This window comes from Phyllostomus hastatus, unplaced genomic scaffold (assembly GCF_019186645.2).
Source record: "Phyllostomus hastatus isolate PE091 unplaced genomic scaffold, TTU_PhHast_1.1 phas_contig_133, whole genome shotgun sequence".
In the NCBI taxonomy this organism is placed as follows: Eukaryota; Metazoa; Chordata; class Mammalia; order Chiroptera; family Phyllostomidae; genus Phyllostomus; species Phyllostomus hastatus.
Window position 1 is genome coordinate 575,647 of NW_025333577.1, and position 20,069 is coordinate 595,715.

General features: G+C 44.0%; 1 protein-coding gene across 5 annotated transcripts; it reads left to right on the forward strand.

The window, feature by feature from the left end:
• Nucleotides 1-749: 749 nt before the first annotated feature.
• Nucleotides 750-18,885, forward strand: ZFP28 (ZFP28 zinc finger protein). Of its 5 annotated transcripts, XM_045850377.1 has the most exons (11): nucleotides 1,124-1,159; nucleotides 1,567-1,658; nucleotides 2,215-2,262; nucleotides 2,547-2,608; nucleotides 5,574-5,621; nucleotides 9,034-9,160; nucleotides 9,299-9,394; nucleotides 10,896-11,059; nucleotides 13,530-13,641; nucleotides 13,940-14,035; nucleotides 15,878-18,885. In XM_045850377.1, the coding sequence occupies exons 6-11, from the start codon at nucleotides 9,127-9,129 to the stop codon at nucleotides 17,581-17,583; spliced, it is 2,208 nt and encodes a 735-aa protein (XP_045706333.1). In that variant the 5' UTR covers nucleotides 1,124-1,159; nucleotides 1,567-1,658; nucleotides 2,215-2,262; nucleotides 2,547-2,608; nucleotides 5,574-5,621; nucleotides 9,034-9,126; the 3' UTR covers nucleotides 17,584-18,885. The 5 variants fall into 5 exon arrangements, with proteins under 5 accessions (XP_045706325.1, XP_045706314.1, XP_045706346.1 ...); XM_045850386.1 differs by lacking the exon at nucleotides 2,215-2,262 and having other exon boundaries at nucleotides 1,117-1,159; XM_045850390.1 differs by lacking the exons at nucleotides 2,215-2,262; nucleotides 2,547-2,608 and having other exon boundaries at nucleotides 1,116-1,159.
• The last annotated feature ends 1,184 nt before the right edge of the window (nucleotides 18,886-20,069 follow it).

A 20,069-nucleotide genomic window follows, 5' to 3' on the forward strand; every position in this document is an offset into this window, starting at 1 on the left:
GTGGAAAAAGTTTGAAGCAAATGAATATTATTTTTAAAATTAAGATAATATACAGAGTTGCAAAGAAAATAAAATCATAATCCTACCACTGGTAACATTTTGGCCAACGTACCTGTCTGTATACAGAGCTATTCTTTTTATAAAAATAAGATTATAATATATTGATGTTATAAAATACATTATAAAGTATAATATATACTTCATAATTTGGGTTTTTAAATGTAACATTATGGGTAACTTTAATGATGTTAATAATTCATTGGATTGCTTCAGACCTAGCGTCGGCGAGTAACGTGGACAGCCGCCTTTGAAGGATAGGTGTGGCAGGTAGGGAGGCCGGAGTGTCGGGGAGTAGGGACCGCCCGGGGTCAAAGTGCGCTTCGGACACACGAAGTCCCAATCTCTCTCTCTCTCTCTCTCTCACACACACACACACCGTTAAACTCTGGTACCTGGCATCGCCCAGCATTGCTGCCCCCTATTCTGACAACGGTGCCACCCCGAAAGACGATCCTCCAAGGACCACCGGACCACCGTACTTGCCCCGCCCACCATAGTGTCCGTTCTCCTTGAGGCCCCGCCCTCGCCTAGCAATCGCGCCCGCCGCTCCTACGCCAGCGCGCCTCCCAGAGTCCCCTGGGGCGCGGCTCTGTAACGCAGGGTGGCCTGTACGCCTGGGGCTTCGCGGACGGACGCCGTGTGATCGCGGAGTGGACCTGCGCCTCGCAGTCAACGCTCCACGCGACGCCTTCAAGACCGTGGCGGGACTACGTTTCCCAGAGGGCGCGGCGGCGGCCCGCCCACTTCCTACCGCGGCTCTCCGCCGGCTCTCGCGAGCCCTGCGGGGCGTAGGTCTAGTCGGCCGGAGTCCACACGGGGCGGGGACAGGGCCGCAGGGGGCCGGGAGTGCCTAGCGTGGGTGGGTGTGTTCCTAGAGACATGCGAGGGGCGGCAAGGGCGGCCGCGAGCGCGGGGACGCACAAGCTGGGGTCCCCGGCGCAGCGAAGCGCCCTCCGCCCAAAGCCCGGGGCGGGCCGAGGCGCGACGGCGGCGTTCCCGGCTTCTCTGGCCCGCCGGGGCCGGGGAAGGCCGCGCTCCAGGAACGGCCTCATTTTTCAGGGCCAGCGGCGAGCGGTGATGACGGGGCCTGAGACCAGAGGTGAGGATGACAGGTGGCCTTGCGGGGTTGGTGGGGACGACCTCATCCCTTCAGGGTGAGAGGACCCAGAGTCTGGACTTTGAACGTGATTCAGAGCACCCCGGTACTGGTGCAGGCAGCGACCTGGACTGGCCCGGAGTCACCTGCCCGACGCTCCCGTTTTCGGGGTCCTGGAGACGCGACACCTCGTTCCTCCGATAGCCGCCAGAAGGGGAGTAAGGGCCATGTACTAGCTGCCCCTTCACGCCTGGCCTCATCCTGCTGGTGCCGGAGTGTTGGGTTCTCCACCTGCGGAAGCCCTTTGCGGTTACGGTTCGTGGGAGACTGAGCCTGAGGGCAGCGTCTCCAGGATGCTGAGTCAGGACGCAGATAGACCTGACCGCCCCTTTGTCTCCCCGGACCCCCAGCTTTGCCTTTCAGAGATGCCGCCCTTCTCCAGCGCAGGAGGCACAAGCAGGAGGCTGCAGCAACAGGAAATGAATCGGGAGCTACGTCCCAGGTGAGTTCATGTTTTCTGTCTCCACCTTGCTTTTCAGGACTGCATAGTGCTTATTTTCTTTAAAAATTTTTTCAGATTACTTTTACATTCTGTTTAATGATTACAAGTACCCACCTGGCACCATCTACAGTTGTTACATTATTGGCTATGTACCCTATGCTGTACTGCACAACCATCTGTTTTGTAACTGCCGATCTGTACTTCGTAGTCCCTTCCCTTTTTAAAAACAATCCTCATCTGAGGATCTGTTTATGGACTTTTTTTTTTTTTTTGAAAGAGAGAGAAAGAGAAAGGGAAGGAGAAAGAAAGAAACATCAATGGGTTGCCAGGGATCAAACCTGAAACCTAGGTATGTGCCTTGCTGGGGGATCAAGCCCGCAACGTTTTGTTGTATGGGACGATGCTCCAACCAACTGAGCCACCTGGTCAGGGCACAATCCCCTCACCTTTTCACCCAGTCTTGCAACGCCCCTCCTCTGTGGCAACCATCAGTCTGTTCTCTATTTATGAGTCTGTTTCTGTTTATTCGTTTATTGCTCTTTGTTTTCCTCTTTAGATTTCACTTAGCACAATACCCTCTAGGTCATTCCATGCTGGCACAATGGTAAGATTGCATTTTTTATGGCTAAATAATATTCCATTGTGTAAATGTACCACAAGGTTTTTTATCCACTTGTCTGTTGATGGGTGCTCGGGTTGCTTCCAGTTTTGGGCTGTAGTAAATAATGCTACAGTGAACATAAGAGTGCTAAAAGGTTTCAGTTGAAGAGATGTGCTCTGGGAGCTGGTTCCCATTTCCTCCCATTTTGGTGAGTGATGGGCTGTGGGGCTGCCCAGGGCCTCCCTCCTTGCTTCCTCTTGATCCCATTCAGTGTTCCTTCTTCATAGGCCAAGTGACTCAGCCCCTCCCTGTGCCACTTTACTTCGAGGGACTCTGAGGAAGCAGAAAGGTACTCCTTGGGGGAAACATGACCGCTCCTTGTGCTGTGCCTGGTTTGTTGGGTGTCCACTTCATGCCAGTCCCTGGAGAAACAGGTGGCTGAGCCTGAGCCCCTTCGAGTAGCCCACAGCCCTGTGGTGGAAGATGTGGAAGCAAAAAAGCTCCAGACTACAAGAGCTTGGACCAGTCCTATGACACGGGCTGTGCTGTGGAAGTAGATAAGGGAGTGTTTACTGAGACAGGATTTGAGCCATGTTTTGTTTAGCTTTTAAAAGATTTTTATTTATTTATTTTTAGAGAGCGGGGAAGGGAGGAAAAAAGAGAGGGAGAGAAACATAGATGTATGAGAGAAACGATTGGCTGCTTCTTGCAGGGCCCCATCTGGGTACCTGGCCCACAACCCAGGCATGTGCCCTAACCAGCAACCTTCCCTCAAACCGGCAACCTTCCAGTCTGCAGGCTGGTACTCAGTCTACTGAGCCATATCAGCCAAGGCTGTTTTGTTTGTTTGTTTGTTTGTTTGTTTAAGATTTTATTTACTTATTTTTAGAGAGAGGGAGGGGAGGGAGAAGCGGAGCAAGAAAATTATTGATTGGTGGCCTCTTACACGCCCCCAAGCAGGGACCCAGCCTGCAACCTAGGCATGTGCCCTGATGGGGAATCACTGGAGGCGTTTTGGTTTGCAGGCCGGCATTCAACCTCCTGAGCCATCTTTTGAAGGGAGAGGTGATATTTGGCAGGCAAAAGGGGGAAGGGCAGCATTTTTGGTACAGTTTGAAAGGGTCATTTTCCCACTTGATTGTGTAGCTTCTTAAAATGACAGTTGTTTTTGTCAGCTGTTTCTCATAAATATAGGAACCAGGTTCCACCTTTTTCGCCCAGACTGCTTTTAAGGAGGTCACCTGTGATCTCCACATTACTAAATGCAGTACTCAGTTTTTAGTCTTTTTTGGATTCTCTTTGGTTCTTGAAATAGCTCATGTGTTGGCAGGCTTTCAGGGTATAGAGCTAGGTAGTAAATATTTTAGGCTTTCAGGGGGCCACTCTACTCTTCTCCCTGAAGCTAATGCAGCCACAGACCTTAAGTAAATGGATGGTGGGGTTGTATTCCACTAAAACGTTATTTACAAAAAAAGGTGGCTGCCAACCCCTGATGGGGTTATCCCCACGCCTCCAATAGCTCCTAGGAGGCCTTCCTCTTCTGGCTTTTCTCCACTTTCCTGACCCTCAGTTTCTGTGGCTCGTTCTTCCTGTCCTTCACTATAACTGGGCGCACCTCAGGGCTCTTGGCTCTCTCTTGTCCGTCAGCACACCTTCCCTGTTGTCTGTGAAAACTAGCCACATGTTGGTGTCTTCTGAATTCTCCTTTCTAGCCCAAACCTCTCCTCTGAGCTCCAGGCTTGTGTATCCAACTCAACTTCTCCACTTGACACTACCAGACCCAAATTCCTGAGATTCTCCCCCAAACTGCTCCCCCAAACTGGCCTCTCCCCCAGTTGTGTCTGGCTCAGACTGTGGCAGCCCTGCTCTCAGTTACTCAGGCCAGAAACCTCGCACTGTGCTTGTCTTCTCTCTTCCCTCACCGACCATATTTGATCTGTTTGCAAGTCCTGTGGGCATTGTTTTAAATTGTGTCTGGAATCTGAGGGTCATCACCACGCTCCCCACCACTGCCTTACTATTGGTCCTAACTCTGCTTCTGTGACCTCCTGCTTCTGCTCCTGTTCCCAAGGTCACTTCCCAACACAGCAGGCACAGTGATATCACTTTCTGCTCAAAGTCTGCTAGTGGCTTTTCTGAATGAGGCTGGAATCTTTCCTGTGACTGGTGGCCCCACATGACCTAGCCCTTGTAGCTCTGACACTTCTGACTCTGTGCTTATTCAAAAATTGCCTTTTGCACTGGCCAGGTTGCTCAGTTGGTAGGAGCATGGTCCCATAAACCAAAAGGTTGCAGGTTCGATCCCCAGTCAGGGCATGTACAAGAGGTGACCAGTTGATGTTTCTGTCTTTCTCTGTGTCTTTAAAATCAATAAACATATTTAAATTTTAAAAGTTTTAAAGATTTTTATTTATTTTTAGAGAGAGGAGGAAGAGAGGAAGAGAAACATCTATGTGTAAGAGATACACCAACTAGTTGACTATTACATGCCCCCAACTGAGGTGCTAGCCTGCAACCCAGGCATGTGGCCTGACCAGGCATGGAATTGGTAACCTTTCGATTCACAGGCCAGCACTCAATCCTCTGAGCCACACCAGCCAGGGCAAAATAATTTTTTTTTAATTGCCTGCTCATTTTTCTGTCTGAAATTCCAATCCTTCCACCAGATCTTTACTTCCCTCATTCCTGCTTCACTTTCTTAAACTCTTTATCACCTATATATGTTTTACTTTTAAGTTGTTTTACTTTATTTATCTTGTCTGATTCCCTACTGCAGGGGTCACCTGACACCGACAGAGATTTTAGACAGTTTTGCCCCAGTGTCTAATACAGAAAATATTTGTTGATTAAATATTTTAATATAGTCTTAAAGTTCTCTTATAGCCAATGTCTTGCTAATTTAATATAGTATCAACTATTTAGTATATTCATTTTTGTACCTGAAAATGTGCTTTACCCTGGTCATTTCCTATGAATACGTTTGCAGATTTTCTTACTTTGTGAATTAAAGTTTACCATACTAAGATGAAATCAGAACGCTTTTAAAATTATATTTCAATGAAACAGCAATAGGGCCTCAATAGCTAAAATTCATGCTTTAAAAAAGAATTACCAAAAAAATTTGTTGCCAATTTTTGATTTGTATACTTTCTAATAAACTAAATTGAATGGGATCAAAAAACCTCTTTTATGAATTTTTCATATAAAATACTTTTTATTCAATTCTTGTGAAATATTAATACAAAATATTGTTCTGTAAGTATAGAGTTGCTTTTGCAGTTTGTCTTTAATGACTCTTTCTCATCTTTATTTAGATTACAAGTTAAACACCTAATCAAATTCTGACACCTGGAGAAGATTCTGTACGTGCGTGTTTTCTCTGGTTTAGTATGACACTGGGAAACCCATTTAGAAAGTTCCATATCTCTGTGGAAGTGACAGGAATAAGAATAGGGGCTGTACAGTTGAGAGTGTTTTGCATGTCCTGAATGAAGCGGGGTGATCCATCATCAGATAGTGAAAGTTTGTTTCATCTGAAAACCATGTTGTCCAGCGGACCTTGTTTTCTGTCAGGGTGATTGGGCATCAAGCATTCTTGCTGTGGTCACCGTGGAACCTTTTAATAGTGGCAGGGTCACATACTGGTCACAGGCATGGACTAGCGAGCCAGGCTGCCCGGGTTTGGATGCTAGCTCTAGCCTGTAATCACTGTATAACTGTAAGGCAACTTAAATGACCACATTTCTTCATCTGTAAAAATGGGGATTAGCCCTGGCTGGCGTAGCTCAGTGGATTGAGTGCAAGCTGCGAACCAAAGTATTGCAGGTTTGATTCCCAGCCAGGGTACATGCCTGGGTTGCAGGCCACGGCCCCCAGCAACTGCACATTGATGTTTCTCTTTCTCTCTCTTTCTCCCTCCCTACCCTCTCTAAAAAAAATAAATAAATCTTAAAAAAAATGGGGATAAAGGCAGCACTTGCCTCCTGGTTCTTGTCAGGGTTACATAAGTTAATACACGGAAGGTGTTGGCACGTGTTAAACTCACTGAGTGTCAGTGATCAGCAAGTCACACCATCTTGATTGCTGTATAAATTTACAGGCACACCCTTAGGTGACATTCATTAACCACACAATGTATATAATGTGGGACAGGTGGGCAAACTGACCTGTGGGCCACCTCTGGCTTCCCCCGTTCTTTTGGTATGCAAAGCTCATGAGCTGTGAATGGTTTTTACATTTTTCAGTGGATGAAAATGATTGAAAGGAGAATGATATTTTCTGACATGTGAGAATTAATGAATTTCACACTTTGGTGCTCATGAAGAGCTTTCTTGGAGCACAGCCTACTCCTTGTCCAAGGCTGCACTCCTGCTTTGGGGGCAGATGGAGTGGTTGTGGCAGGCTCCACGGCTCCCAAAGCCCTTTACAGAAGGACTTTGCTGGCTGTGATGTGGAGGGTGAGTGCATGGACTGTGGAGCCAGACTGCCAGGCTCAGGTCCTGGTTCTGCAGGGGACTGTGTGATCGTGGGCCAATCACAGCTCTGCTTCCTCACCTATAACATGGGAACAAAATCGGACTGGTTGTTGGGGTGTTAGGGGGTGAAATAGCTTGTGTGTCTGTCTGGAATATTGTAAGCACCGTGAGCCATGGTTGTTGTTATTTGCAGTACAGAGTATTGGCAAACACAAGGCACTGGTTGTGTGCACGGACGGACACCATGAGAATGGACACATACTGTGAATGTTGGGTCCCTCGCGAGCCCACGTGGGGTTAGACAGTAGAGAGGGGCCCTTTCTTATTAAGGAAAAATCATCAAACCCACAAGAATCCTGTTGAAAAGTCTAAGAAAATGTTAAACATAGGTTCTTAAATTTAACAGCCCACTCGTTTCAGTTTTCTTACCCAATGCAACGTGATAACAAACACGAGAGAAATGGGCATCATTTTCTTTTGTATCAACAGACTCACCGAGTTACTATAAAGATGCTGTAAACATATTGTAAAGATTTTTAAAACATAATTAGTAAAGGATGTCTGAACAATAGGTGAGTATTTGAAAGAAATAAGTGCGTGACTTGCCAGCCCAGGAGCAATTAGACTGGAGTCCGTGACCATGTCTGCTGTCATTGGGTCACAGACACAGAGCGGCATGTGTCCGAGCACCTGTGTCTTGGAACACAATTTAAAATAATTGCATTAAAATGGCTTTTTTGTTGTTAAACCACTTTCTTGAGTTATGATGGACGTGTAAAAAACTGCCTGTTTTTCATGTGTACCACTCTGAGTTTGAAGCTAAGTCTACACCCATGAAACCATCACCACCATCAAGACCAGGAACCTGTCCATCACCTCCCAATGTCTCCTCCTGCCCTTTATCATAATATTGTTTTTGGTCATAAGAACCTTTAACATGAGATCTGCCCTTTTACCGTACACTGTTGTTAGTATGAGCACTGGGTTGCGTACAGAGTCTCTGGAACTCACTCACCCTGTGTACCTGACTGTCCTCTCTGACCATCTCTGACCATCTGTCCTCTCTGACCATAACCTCCCAGCTCCTCCTCCCCTTGGCCTCTGGCAGCCATTGTTGTCCTCTCTTCTGTGAGTTGGACAATTTTATCTTCCACATCTGAGTGAGATCACAAAGTATTTGTCTTTCTGTGTCTGGCCTATTTTGCGGCACATTGAAATGTTAGAGTTCCAGGATACTTGAAGATGTCTACTGCTAAACCTCACACAGCATTCAAAATTTAAGACATTCAGCAAATTGCTGGTGTGATGTGTGTCAGCAACAGATCAACAGGAACAGCCACAGGGCTACCATGGTGTCTCTCTTATGAGAGGCACACTCCCATGCATTATTCAGCCCTCAGATCAGTCCCTCTGCTTGGTGGCCACATGCTCTGCCAGCCCTCCCACATTTGTTTCAGACCAGCTCGCTCAGGGGGGCACATGAGCATGTCTTTGGCTCAGGGCTCTGTATGCTGTTCTTGGCTCTTGCCTGCAAATACTGTTTGTTCTGTTTTAATGAACATTCAACATCTAGTGAACATGTCACGTAGAAAGCCTTAGAGCCCTGTCCGAGGTGTAGGGATTGGTTGTGCTGTTCTGAAGCATGTGCCCAGGTTTACTTCTCCATGTGTGTGCTGAGCACCCCAGGCGCTTAGAGTGTCCTCATGTGGAAAATGCTCTGCCCTGTCCTCAGGGAAATGCCCTGTTGTACATGGAACATTTTACTTTTGTGATGTATTGCTTGAATTGATGTCAGAGCTGTTTCTCACGTGTACCTCCTTTCACCCACACGGATATGCCAGTTCCCCTGGGCAGGGGCTGTCTCCATAGTTTTGTCTCAAGTTTGTGACATTAAACTAGATTTCCAGATTACCAGATACTACTCCTTACATGCTCATTCTCTTACCCAAAATGAAGAGAAGGCAATCCTTAAATCCTATGTTAGTTTGGGAAGGCTTCCATGACAAAATGCCACAGACTGGGGGGACCTGAACAACAGAGGCTTCTCCCACACTTCGGAGGCTAGAAGTCAAAGATCAAGGTGCCGGCACGGTTCGTTTCTTTTGAGGCCTCCTTAGCATGCAGACAGCCCCCTCTTGCTGCCTCTTCACTAAGTTGCCCCTCTGATCCCTCATTCCTGATGTTACTGGGGGCTAGCACTTCAACATACAAAGTGGGAGACACAGTTTTGTCCGTAGCAGCCCCCACATGTGAGGGGCATGAGCACTGGTTGAATGAGAACATGGCCTTGTCCTTGCAGAGCTTGGTGACGTTTGGGGATGTGGCTGTAGATTTCTCCCAGGAGGAGTGGGAACTGCTGACCTGTGCTCAGAGAACCCTATACAGAGATGTGATGTTGGAGAACTACAGGAACCTGGTGTCGCTGGGTAAGGGTGTTTCTGCCCTCTCTTGCACCTTCCCCTTGTCCAAGCCCATAACTCAGAAGTGTCATTCCTTGAGCACCTAGCCCTCTCCCATCACAGACCCACAGCCCGACCACCACCTATTTCTTTTTATGGATTTAGGACTTTGTTTCTCTAAGCCCGATATGATCTCCTCATTAGAACAAAGGGAAGAGCCCTGGATGGCCAAGAGAAAGATGACCAGAGGCCCGTGTCCAGGTGAGCATGGGGGACCCTGGTGGGGGAGCCACTGTGGGTCACATCTCAGCATCCTCAGACATGCAGGATCATCAGCAAGCTCTTCCTAAGCTCTGGGCCTGGGAGCAAATTAAGTCCTCTTGAAAATGGACTCCCCAAATTTTTACCCCAAGGTTGCCCCTCTTCCTCTAAACATAACTTGATTCCTATACTCTGGCTCCATTTTTACCCCAGCTACCTCTCAGACCCTTTGACATTCAGGCTTACGTAGTAATCTCCTTTCATTCAAAAATCTTTGGCTGACCCTGATGTTGTTTTTACCGTCTTCTTTTTGATGAAATGATTGTTTGGTATACAGACTTTTTAAAACCAATTCTTCCTGGGTGTCAGCTTTGAGCATCAGGTGCTGGCCAGTAAGATGGGTATCTGCCAGTAAGAATCAGCCACCTCCCAGGGGAGACAACACATACCTGTACATGACTTCATTGAAATGGAAACTGCCGTCCTACGTCTGATAAGTGCAAGAGAGGCTAAGAGGAAGAAGAAATGCATTCTGAGTTTCAAGCCAGGAGAATGAGATTGGAGCCTTTAGTGGGAACATAAGAATTAGGTTAGGAGATGAGTTTGGGTTCAGCCGTAATGGTTTGGGGTTCACGCGGACTGCCTGGTAGACAGGCAGCATGAAGTTGAGTGAGTGCTCTCAGAAGAAAAGAATATGGTTCTGATTTGATGGACTATTCTTACAGATACTGTGGTGCTATTTGCACCACTAGGGAATACAGAGATGTTGACCACAGTGTTATTTCTGGAACAACAAATTAATCAAGTAAGACTAGAAATCAGAATTGCAGATCTGTCAGAGGTTACTATAACAGGAAATGGTGAGGAATTCTGAGGGGTAGTTTTGTGAGACCTCTTTGTTCAAATCCTGCTTCAGAGGGACCGTGGTATCTACAGGATGGGTGCCCACAGTGACAAATGACAACGGCTCACGTGTCATCGGGTGGCACAGAACTGTAGGGGTATTTTGGTCAAAATTTTCCATTTAACTTGCATATTTAATCCCATTTTTATTATTAACAAAAAAAGAGGCATATTGGGCTAGAGAAGACATTTTGCTGGATAAAATGGGAATTGCCAAAGCAACTTCTACAGAATAAGCTCAGATAAGGATTATACAGCATTTTCTTCTGTAGTCTTCCCTCCCTGTTTGTCTGTATTTGCCACATTTTATCTTAGATGTAAATTTTTGTGAGCTCGCTTATCTGGTCTTCGATTTCTTTCTTCATTCTTCTACTAACAGCATAATGTGCCCTACATAGTTAGCATTTTGGTGAGAAAGCTTATATATCATTTAGGGTTAAAGCTGCACAAATTGGGGAACATAAGGCTGGTTAGTCAGGGAAATGCTTTCAAAATGATATGTTCTCCTGAGGATTTTAGTTCATCTGGTTATATTTGGGAAGTTGTCTTCATACTAATCCATAATGAAAGCGATGCCTACTGTTTTGCTGTCTTTCAGACTGGCAGGCTCTGCCGGGGGCCACGGAATCACCTGCAGAGGGGGCTGTGTGTGAAGCCCCATGGTCTGAGGCAATGCTGATGGAGAAACTTGCCAGCTGCCATGTGCAGTGCTCCATATTAAGGGAACGCTGGGATTATGAGGCTCTGTTCGAGAGGCAGCCGGTAAGGCAGACCATGTGTGGAGGGAAGAGGGCATGTTCCTGGGTAACTTGCATGAGGAGGAGTTTGCAAAATTTGCAGCAGGTCACTAGAGGGCAGAGGAGAGGGTTCCCAGGCACGGCTTCCTTGTTTCAGTGGCACAGAGTAGGCAGAAGTCAGACCAAGGAGGCAGTGCCCTGCATTAAGAAACTCATCCCAGGATGGAGACCATGGCCACGCTCTGAGTGCAGTGCCCCCTGCAGACAGGCTGGCCTCCAGGAGGAGGAGCATAGAGTCATGAGACACGTGGGAAAAGCAGGGGGGTTCATTTTTTAAAATATATTTTATTGATTATGCTATTACAGTTGTCCCATTTCCCCCCTTCACTCCCCTCCACCCTGTACACCCTCTCCCATCCATATCCCCACCTTTAGTCATGTCCATGTGTCATACTTATAAGTTCTTTAGCTTCTACATTTCCCATACTATTCTTACTCTCCCCCTATCTATTTTTAACCTATAATCTATGCTACTTTTTCTCTGTACCTTTTCCCCCTCTCTCCTCCTCCCACTCCCCTGCTGCTAACCCTCCATGTGATCTCCATTTCTGTGGTTCTGTTGCTGTTCCAGTTGTTTGCTTAGTTTCTTTTGGTTTTGCTTTAGGTGTGGTTGTTAATAATTGTGAGTTTGCTGTCCTTTTACTATACATGTTTTTTCTGTATCTCCTTTTCTTAGATAAGTCCCTTTAACATTTCATAAAATAAGGGCTTGGTGATGATGAACTCCTTGAACTTGACCTTATCTGAGAAGTACTTTATCTGCCCTTCCATTCTAAATGAAAGCTTTGCTGGATAGAGTAATCTGGGATATAGGTCCTTGTCTTTCATGACTTGGAGTACTTCTTTCCAGCCCCTTCTTGCCTGTAAGGTCTCTTTTGAGAAATTAGCTGACAGTCTGATGGGAACTCCTTTGTCAGTGACTGTCCCCTTATCTCTTGCTGCTTCTAGGATTCTCTCCTTCATTTTTACCTTGGCTAATGTACCTTGGTGTGTTTCTTCTTGGGTCCAACTTCTTTGTGGCTCTCTGAGCTTCCTGGATTTCCTGGAAGTCTGTTTCCTTTGCCAGATTGGGGAAGTTCTCCTTTATTATTTGTTCAAATATGTATTCAATCTGTTGCTTTTCCTCTTCCCCTTCTGGTACCCCTATAATTCGGATGTTGGAATGTTTAAAGATGTCCTGGAGGTTCCTAAGCTTCTCCTCGTTTTTTTTCATTCTTATTTCTCCATTCTTTCCTGTTTGGTTGTTTTTTTCTTCCTTCTGGTCCACTCTATTGTTTTGAGTCCCAGTTTCCTTCCCATCACTATTGGTTCTCCGTGCATCTTCCTTCATCTCTTTTATGGTAACCTGCATTTTTTCATGTAATTTGCGCCCAAAATCAACCAATTCTGTGAGCTTCCTGATCACCAGTGTTTTGAACTGTGCATCTGATAGATTGGCTATCTTTTGGTCGCTCAAAAGGATTAGTCCTGGGGCATTGATCTGTTCTTCTGTTTGAGACATGTCTCTCTCTCTCTTTTTTGGTCTGGTCACTTCTGTTACAGTGAGGGGCGGAGCCTTAGGTATTCACCAGGGCTGGGCACCCCAGTTGCTAGATTGTGACATTGTACGTGGGGGCGGGGGCAGGAGGGAACAATGGTGGTAGCTCCGCTCTCCTGGGACCTCAGTCCCTTCTCTGGGATCCTGGGTTGCTCACTGTGCCCTGCTCCACAATCGCTGCCTCACTGGGTCCGCCAGCTGCTGCTCGCATACTCAGGGTCCACCCGCTGCGATCTTGTGCCTTACGCATTCCTGGTTGCCTAATGGCCCAGTTCTCCCTGTTCTCCGCGTGCCACGACCCACACCTGGCTGCTCCTCTCTGTCCCTCCGACCGGGTCTGGATGAACTGGTCTACTTCAACTTCTTGGCTGTCTGACTTCCATTCAGATAAATTCTCTATCAGTTCTGGGTGTTATTCTGCCTCTAAATTGTTGTTGTTCCAATCTTGGTTGTGCGTGGAGGTACGGTGTGTCCACCTATGCCTCCACCTTGCTGGAAGTCCCAGGGGGGTTCATTTGTAACAAGTCTAGTGAGATCAGAAATGTTCGACATGTAATGAACATGAAGGAACCTCAGGCAGGGCCACAACCTTTCCTTTTCATCAGAGATTTCATGTGAGAGGAAAAGCCTGCAGACTTACCCAATAACGTGTCTTGAATGTGGGGAAGCTGTCAGTCAGCATAAGAAAATTCATACTGCGTGTAAGCTGTTCTCTGCAGAATTATAAATTCTCTTTCCCCCAAACATATGTGCCATTTATGACAAGGCACAGTCATCACGTGACCCAGATCACTGGGAACCTAGAATTCTCACAGTGTGTGGACACCGGCCACCCTGCCAGCGCCATTTCAGGTTTGCGAGTATGGTTTGGTTAGAAATTGTGTTTGTGCTATTTCAGGGCTTAGTGACCATCGTGAACATGGCCAGTGACTTCTCCCAGCAGCCAGATCCATCTCCAGAGAGTTTCCGTAAGAACGTGACGTGGGAGACCCGTGACCTGGAGGCAGCAGGTGAGGCTGTGCCTCCCCCCAGCTCTTTCTTTCCTCGGTTCTGAATTGTGTGTATGTGTACTGGGTCTTCTGAAGCATTGGACTGAGTTTCTGCTCTAGGTTTCTAAAGTAAGAGTTTGCCCCTGGTAGAACTGAACGTTGGTATCTTCATTATGCTGGAAGCCTTGTCCCTGCTGTCAGGCATTCCTCGCTTTCCTTTCTGCTTTTTCCTGTAATAACACTTTCTCTCAAAGCCCAGGAACTGGTTCTCCAGGATGCCAGGATCATGAGTGGACCCCCTGTCTTTTCCCACACGCAGGATGCTGTGTTTCTAGGCCAGATGTGGTGTCTGTATTGGACCAAGGGAAGGAGCCCTGGCTGGTGAAGAGAGAGCTGACAGACAGCCTGCTTTCAGGTGAGTGCAGGAGGCTGGGCGTGAGAATGCCACCATGGCTGAGATGTAGCTTTTCCTGGGGCCAGGTCCTCACTAATGTGCAGGAGAAAACCTTACCAGGTCTTCCTACAGAGAAATGAGGCCCACCCTTTCAAAACTATTCTTCTTACTCCTCCTTCTATGGGGTGGCACTCCTGCCGAGTTGTGCTCCTTCTGTTCCCAGCCACTCGGTTCCTTCAGTGACTTTTCCTGACCCAGAGTGCGTTTGAGCTGTCTTCCAAAGGTTCACTCCTCCACGGCCAAAGGCCTGTTCACTTCCTCATGCTTTCATTCCTATAAGAACCACAAGTTGGCCACACAGCTTGGCATTAGCAGGTAGTAAGAGGGAATTTACACATATGTTACTCAAACCATTACTCTAATGGGGAGCGGGCTGTGGGGATAAGACATATTCACAGGTAACTGGCATGAGGAAGACTTAGCAGAATTTCCAGTAAGGCATTGCAGGGGCAAAGGAGAGGACCCCAGGTGCAACCTTGTTTTCACACATGGTGAGTGGAAGTTGGATGACAAGAAAGCATCAGTGGAAGATTTTTCTCATTTGATACACAGAGGAAGGAAAAGACATTCTTTTAAAAAAAATAACACTTTGTAGAAAATGTAATCCTCCAGTTTTGATGACTTAACTTATTAGGTCTGATACTTAGCTTGTGAATTCTTTTGGGTTCTATATGTGAAATAACATCATCAGCAAATGTGGATGCCTTTTATTTCTATTTCTAATTGTTCTGGCTAGGACATCCAGACCAGTGTTGAGTAGAAGTTGTGAAAGCAGACCTCCTTGTCTTGCTTTGATCTAAGAAGGGAAGTTTTCAGTGTTTTTTTGTCCTTTAAAAAAAGACTTTCTCCTTTTTCCTTTTTTAACATCATCATCTTTTTCTAGACATTGTCTTTCTGCATCATTTCCTCATACCAATTTCATCTATGTATATTTATTAAGATATAACTACATCTGAACAATTTTTGGTATATGCTAACTGATTTGGCAAAAGGATTGCAGATATATTTACTCCTCCCTATAAGCTTCAAGTATGAGATAAGATGTATACATTTTCAGTAGTATATCTAAACATAATTAAATATAATATTAAGAGTCATCATTGTTATAAAAACAATCTCTTCAAAATGAGAAATTAAATTGCACGACCCTATCCTCAGTAACTGGCCAGGAAAGAAGTGAAGATTTTGTCAGGCTTGTGGACGCAAGCAGGTAAACAAATGTAAAAATGATTTTATGGGACCACTGAACTGTGGCCATTGGTTGGTAGTGCAGTTTTGTTAAAATTACTCAAATAAAATATAGTTTACAGAAGCACCATTTTCTGGTTGTAGGAAAATAATCTGGCTTTCAGATACTCCTCATGAACGTTGTCAAGTACAGTCTCTTTTTTTGTGCTTTGGGATGTTTCTTGGAACAACTTTTGTGATGTGATGACTGCCCTGGCATCCAAAGCAGGATCGATGGAGAGTGAGAGAGAAGTTAAAATCTGTGCATGTTATAGTGTAGTTTTAAGTGGTGTGATTGCAGAATGTTTTTTCAAATCCTTGCTCTTCTGATACGTAACCAATTGTACACATATATATATATTTTTTTCTACTAATGTCTTCTAAGGTTCCTGTATGAATTCAGTCTGGGGTCTCTTTTACATACACCATAAGCAGCATGTTTAAATAATGCAATAACTTTAGAAATGCATAATTTTTATGGTTTACCATTTAGTGAATTCATTTACAATTTTCCTTTTAGCATATATTTTTCTAGTATATGATAAAAGAAATATTTGTTTTCTTGATATGTTTCAGGCCACCAATCTCTACATGAGACCCAGGAATTATTCCCAAAGCAGGATTTATTTGCTGAAGTGGTAACAGACAGAACTTTATGCACTAATGTGGAGTGTTCCACTGTCAGAGAAAATTGGGATTCTGAGGGTGTGTTTGAAAGGAAGCTGGTAGGTCAGGAGACACAATACAGGGAAGAGACAATCACTAATAACAAAACCCTCTCTAAAGAAAGAGAGCATACATATACCAAACCTAGAAGATGGTTCCCTTTGGACGTTTCAGAAGAGAGAATTCAGAATCATGATTCAGTTAAGAAGAGTTTCCCCCAAAATACAGTCATAACAAAACATATAGGAATCTATGCAGGAAAAAAACTTTTCAAATGTAATGAATGTAAGAAAACTTTCACCCAGAGCTCATCTCTTACTGTTCATCAGAGAATTCATACAGGGGAGAAACCCTATAAATGTAATGAGTGTGGAAAGGCCTTCAGCGATGGCTCCTCCTTTGCCCGACATCAGAGATGTCACACTGGCAAGAAGCCCTATGAATGTGTTGAATGTGGGAAAGCCTTCATACAGAACACATCCCTTATTCGTCACTGGAGATATTATCACACTGGAGAGAAACCCTTTGAATGCATCAACTGTGGGAAAGCCTTCAGTGATCACATAGGACTTAACCAACATAGGAGAATTCATACTGGAGAGAAACCCTACAAATGTGATGTGTGTGACAAATCCTTTAGATACGGCTCATCCCTTACTGTTCATCAAAGGATTCATACTGGAGAAAAACCATATGAATGTGATGTTTGTAGAAAAGCCTTCAGCCATCATGCATCTCTCACTCAACATCAAAGAGTGCATTCTGGAGAGAAGCCTTTTAAGTGCAAAGAATGTGGAAAAGCTTTTAGGCAAAATATACACCTTGCTAGTCATTTGAGAATTCACACTGGAGAGAAACCCTTTGAATGTGCAGAATGTGGCAAATCCTTCAGCATCAGTTCCCAACTAGCCACTCACCAGAGAATTCATACTGGAGAGAAGCCCTATGAATGCAAGGTTTGTAGTAAAGCCTTTACCCAAAAGGCTCACCTTGCACAGCATCAGAAAACTCACACAGGAGAGAAACCATATGAGTGTAAGGAATGTGGGAAATCCTTCAGCCAGACCACACACCTTATTCAACATCAGAGAGTTCATACTGGAGAGAAGCCCTATAAATGTATTGAGTGTGGGAAGGCCTTTGGTGATAACTCATCCTGTACTCAACATCAGCGACTTCACACAGGCCAACGGCCTTATGAATGTATTGAATGTGGAAAGGCATTTAAAACAAAGTCATCCCTTATTTGTCATCGCAGAAGTCACACTGGAGAGAAGCCTTATGAGTGTAGTGCATGTGGCAAAGCCTTTAGCCATCGTCAGTCCCTTAGTGTACATCAGAGAATTCATTCTGGAAAGAAGCCGTATGAATGCAAGGAATGTAGGAAAACCTTCATCCAAATTGGACACCTTAATCAACATAAAAGAGTGCATACTGGAGAGAGGTCCTATAATCATAAGAAAAGCAGAAAAGTTTTCAGGCAGAGTACACACTTTGCTTCTCAGCGAATTCATGCTGGAGAGTCATCAACTCACCCCTCTTTACCTTCTACATCAAGTCCTATGGATCTGTTTCCCAAATATCTCTGGAACCCATCCTCACTCCCATCCCCATAGGCTCAGTGTCATTATTTCAGCTAGACGGACCATACCAGTCGTTAAAAACTGGCCTCACTGCTCTTGTATTTGTCTTCTACAAGTTTAGTTTCCACATGTCAGTCAGATTGATTTAGGCATAAATGTAATAATTCCTTCACTTTTCATGTGAAAATATGCATTGAGGTCCTTTTAAACTGGTTAGTGCCTAAGATACTCCTAAAACAGTGCCTTGTCCATCCAAAGTGTTGAGTAATTTTAACTCTTTTAAAAATATTATTTTGGGACATTGAAGCTTTACCATAATTACCTCTGAATAAAAATGATGCATAGAACAGGCAGGCACGGGAGTTCTGGGTTGTCAATAGCTTTGCCTATGTTGGTTTAAAATTTGATTTCATAATGTTGAGTTAGTGTTGTGGTTTTCCAATTTATTGGCATAAATGTAAGGTGCACTTGGTGAGGAAATTTAACATTATCTCTGACCACAGTTTTAGAAAGCAAATAGAGAATATGGATGAGTGGGCCACCTGGAACAGTCAGAAAAATGTGAACTTCATATGAATAAAGTTAAAACTACAGACATGTTAAGAATTAGAAAATCTGGCAAGATTTAATCTATCTAAAGCTACCTGGACTCATAAATGAATTCTGTTAAACTCCCAAAGGACCATTAACCTGAACTACACTCATCAAGAGTGGGGGTCTGCAAACTGAGTCATGGCTAAAGTCTCATTGAATATTTTTATATGGCCCATGATCTAAATTGTTTTAGAATGTTTAAATGGTTGAACAAGTGAAGAGGATAACATTTGATGACAACATGAATATTATATGAAATTTGAATTTTAATGTATGTAAATAAAGTGTTGGTTCACAGCCCCATTCTTCTTTTACATACTGCCTCTGGCTGCTTTCACTCTACAAGGTCAGAATTGGGTATCTGTAGCAGATACAACATGGCCTGCACAACCTCAAATATTACTGCCCTTTTACAGAAAAAGTTTGCCCTTGCCTTATCACAGAGAAGTAATATACAAAAGTTTCAAATTATTTCCTTGAGGAAAATACAACTCTCACATCAACAAGAAAAACTGTCAAGCGATTTATAAGTAGAGGCGAAAGGAAACTATTAAACCATGTTGAACAATAGAAAATATGTCAAAAAGATAATATTTTTATATATGAAATACTTGATATTGTTAAATACTGTTAAAATATTTGTAAATTGTTTTCCACAACAGAGTCCCAGTAGGATATGTTCACTTCATCAGGTGTTTTTTTTTATTAAAAACACATGAGGAATGATAATTTGTAGATTGTAGCGAGACATTTTAAAAATTAGTTTCTAGCGCTGGCTGGCGTAGCTCAGTGGATTGAGCGTGGGCTGCGAACCAAAGTGTCGCAGGTTTGATTCCCAGTCAGGCCACATATCTGGGTTGCAGGCCATGGCCCTCAGCAACCACACATTGATGTTTCTCTTTCTCCCTCCCTTCCCTCTCTAAAAATAAATAAATAAAATCTTTAAAAAAAAATTCCCATAGGCACATGTTCTTTAAAAAAAAAAATTAGTTTCTGTGCATGTGAGATTTTGGTATATAAAAATACCTTTTTAAAAAAATTTGGGGGGCAAATGATATTTTGACAGTACATTACCCTCCAAAAAAAAAAACCACATTTACACCTTCCAGGGACATATAATTTTATATAATACAGATGAGTTATCTAAGTAGGACATAGAGTCCTAGAAGACACAAGGAAGAAAATAAGTTGGCCTATATAAAGATTTAAAACTTAGGCATTGTAAAGGCCAAAAAAAAAAAAAAGATGTAAAAGTCAATTGACAGGAAAATATACAAAACTTGCATTAAAAGAAAAGCTGTGCTATTTAGGAACAAAGTGCTATAATACATTCAAAGCAGTGGGGGGAAATTTGACAGTGCATACCAGCAGGCCTTGCACAAATCACGAATTCAAATGGACAAAGAAAATTTCTTACATTAACTGTGAGAAAGCAGGCACTTGTTCATCATTAGCTGTGTATGTTTTTCTCATCGTTTTGAACACAATATGACATCTATCCACATTAGGAATGTGCATTTGTCTTGAAACTAATTCTAGATCTAGGAATTTTTATTCCATTGCAATAAATAGGTAGATGTAAATAACATTTATTGCAACATTGTTTTAATTATGACAAACCGGATTGCAGTGTGCCAAACAGATTAAGTTGATTATTCAACACTATTGTCCAGTCAGTAGAAGGGGACTAAGATCTATGTGTGCTTCTATGGAATTTCCTGTCCACAATATATTCAATAAGATATGTGTGATTTGCACAGACTTTGGTGTAATATGATCTTGTAGTCATAGCATCAATATTATTATTGAATATATCTTTGCATGTATATACATCTGTGTGTATATATATTTTTCATTATATATGTTAAAATCTGTTTCTGTCTTTAACACACTTTTCTTGGTTAATGCTTTTACTTCTATATTGT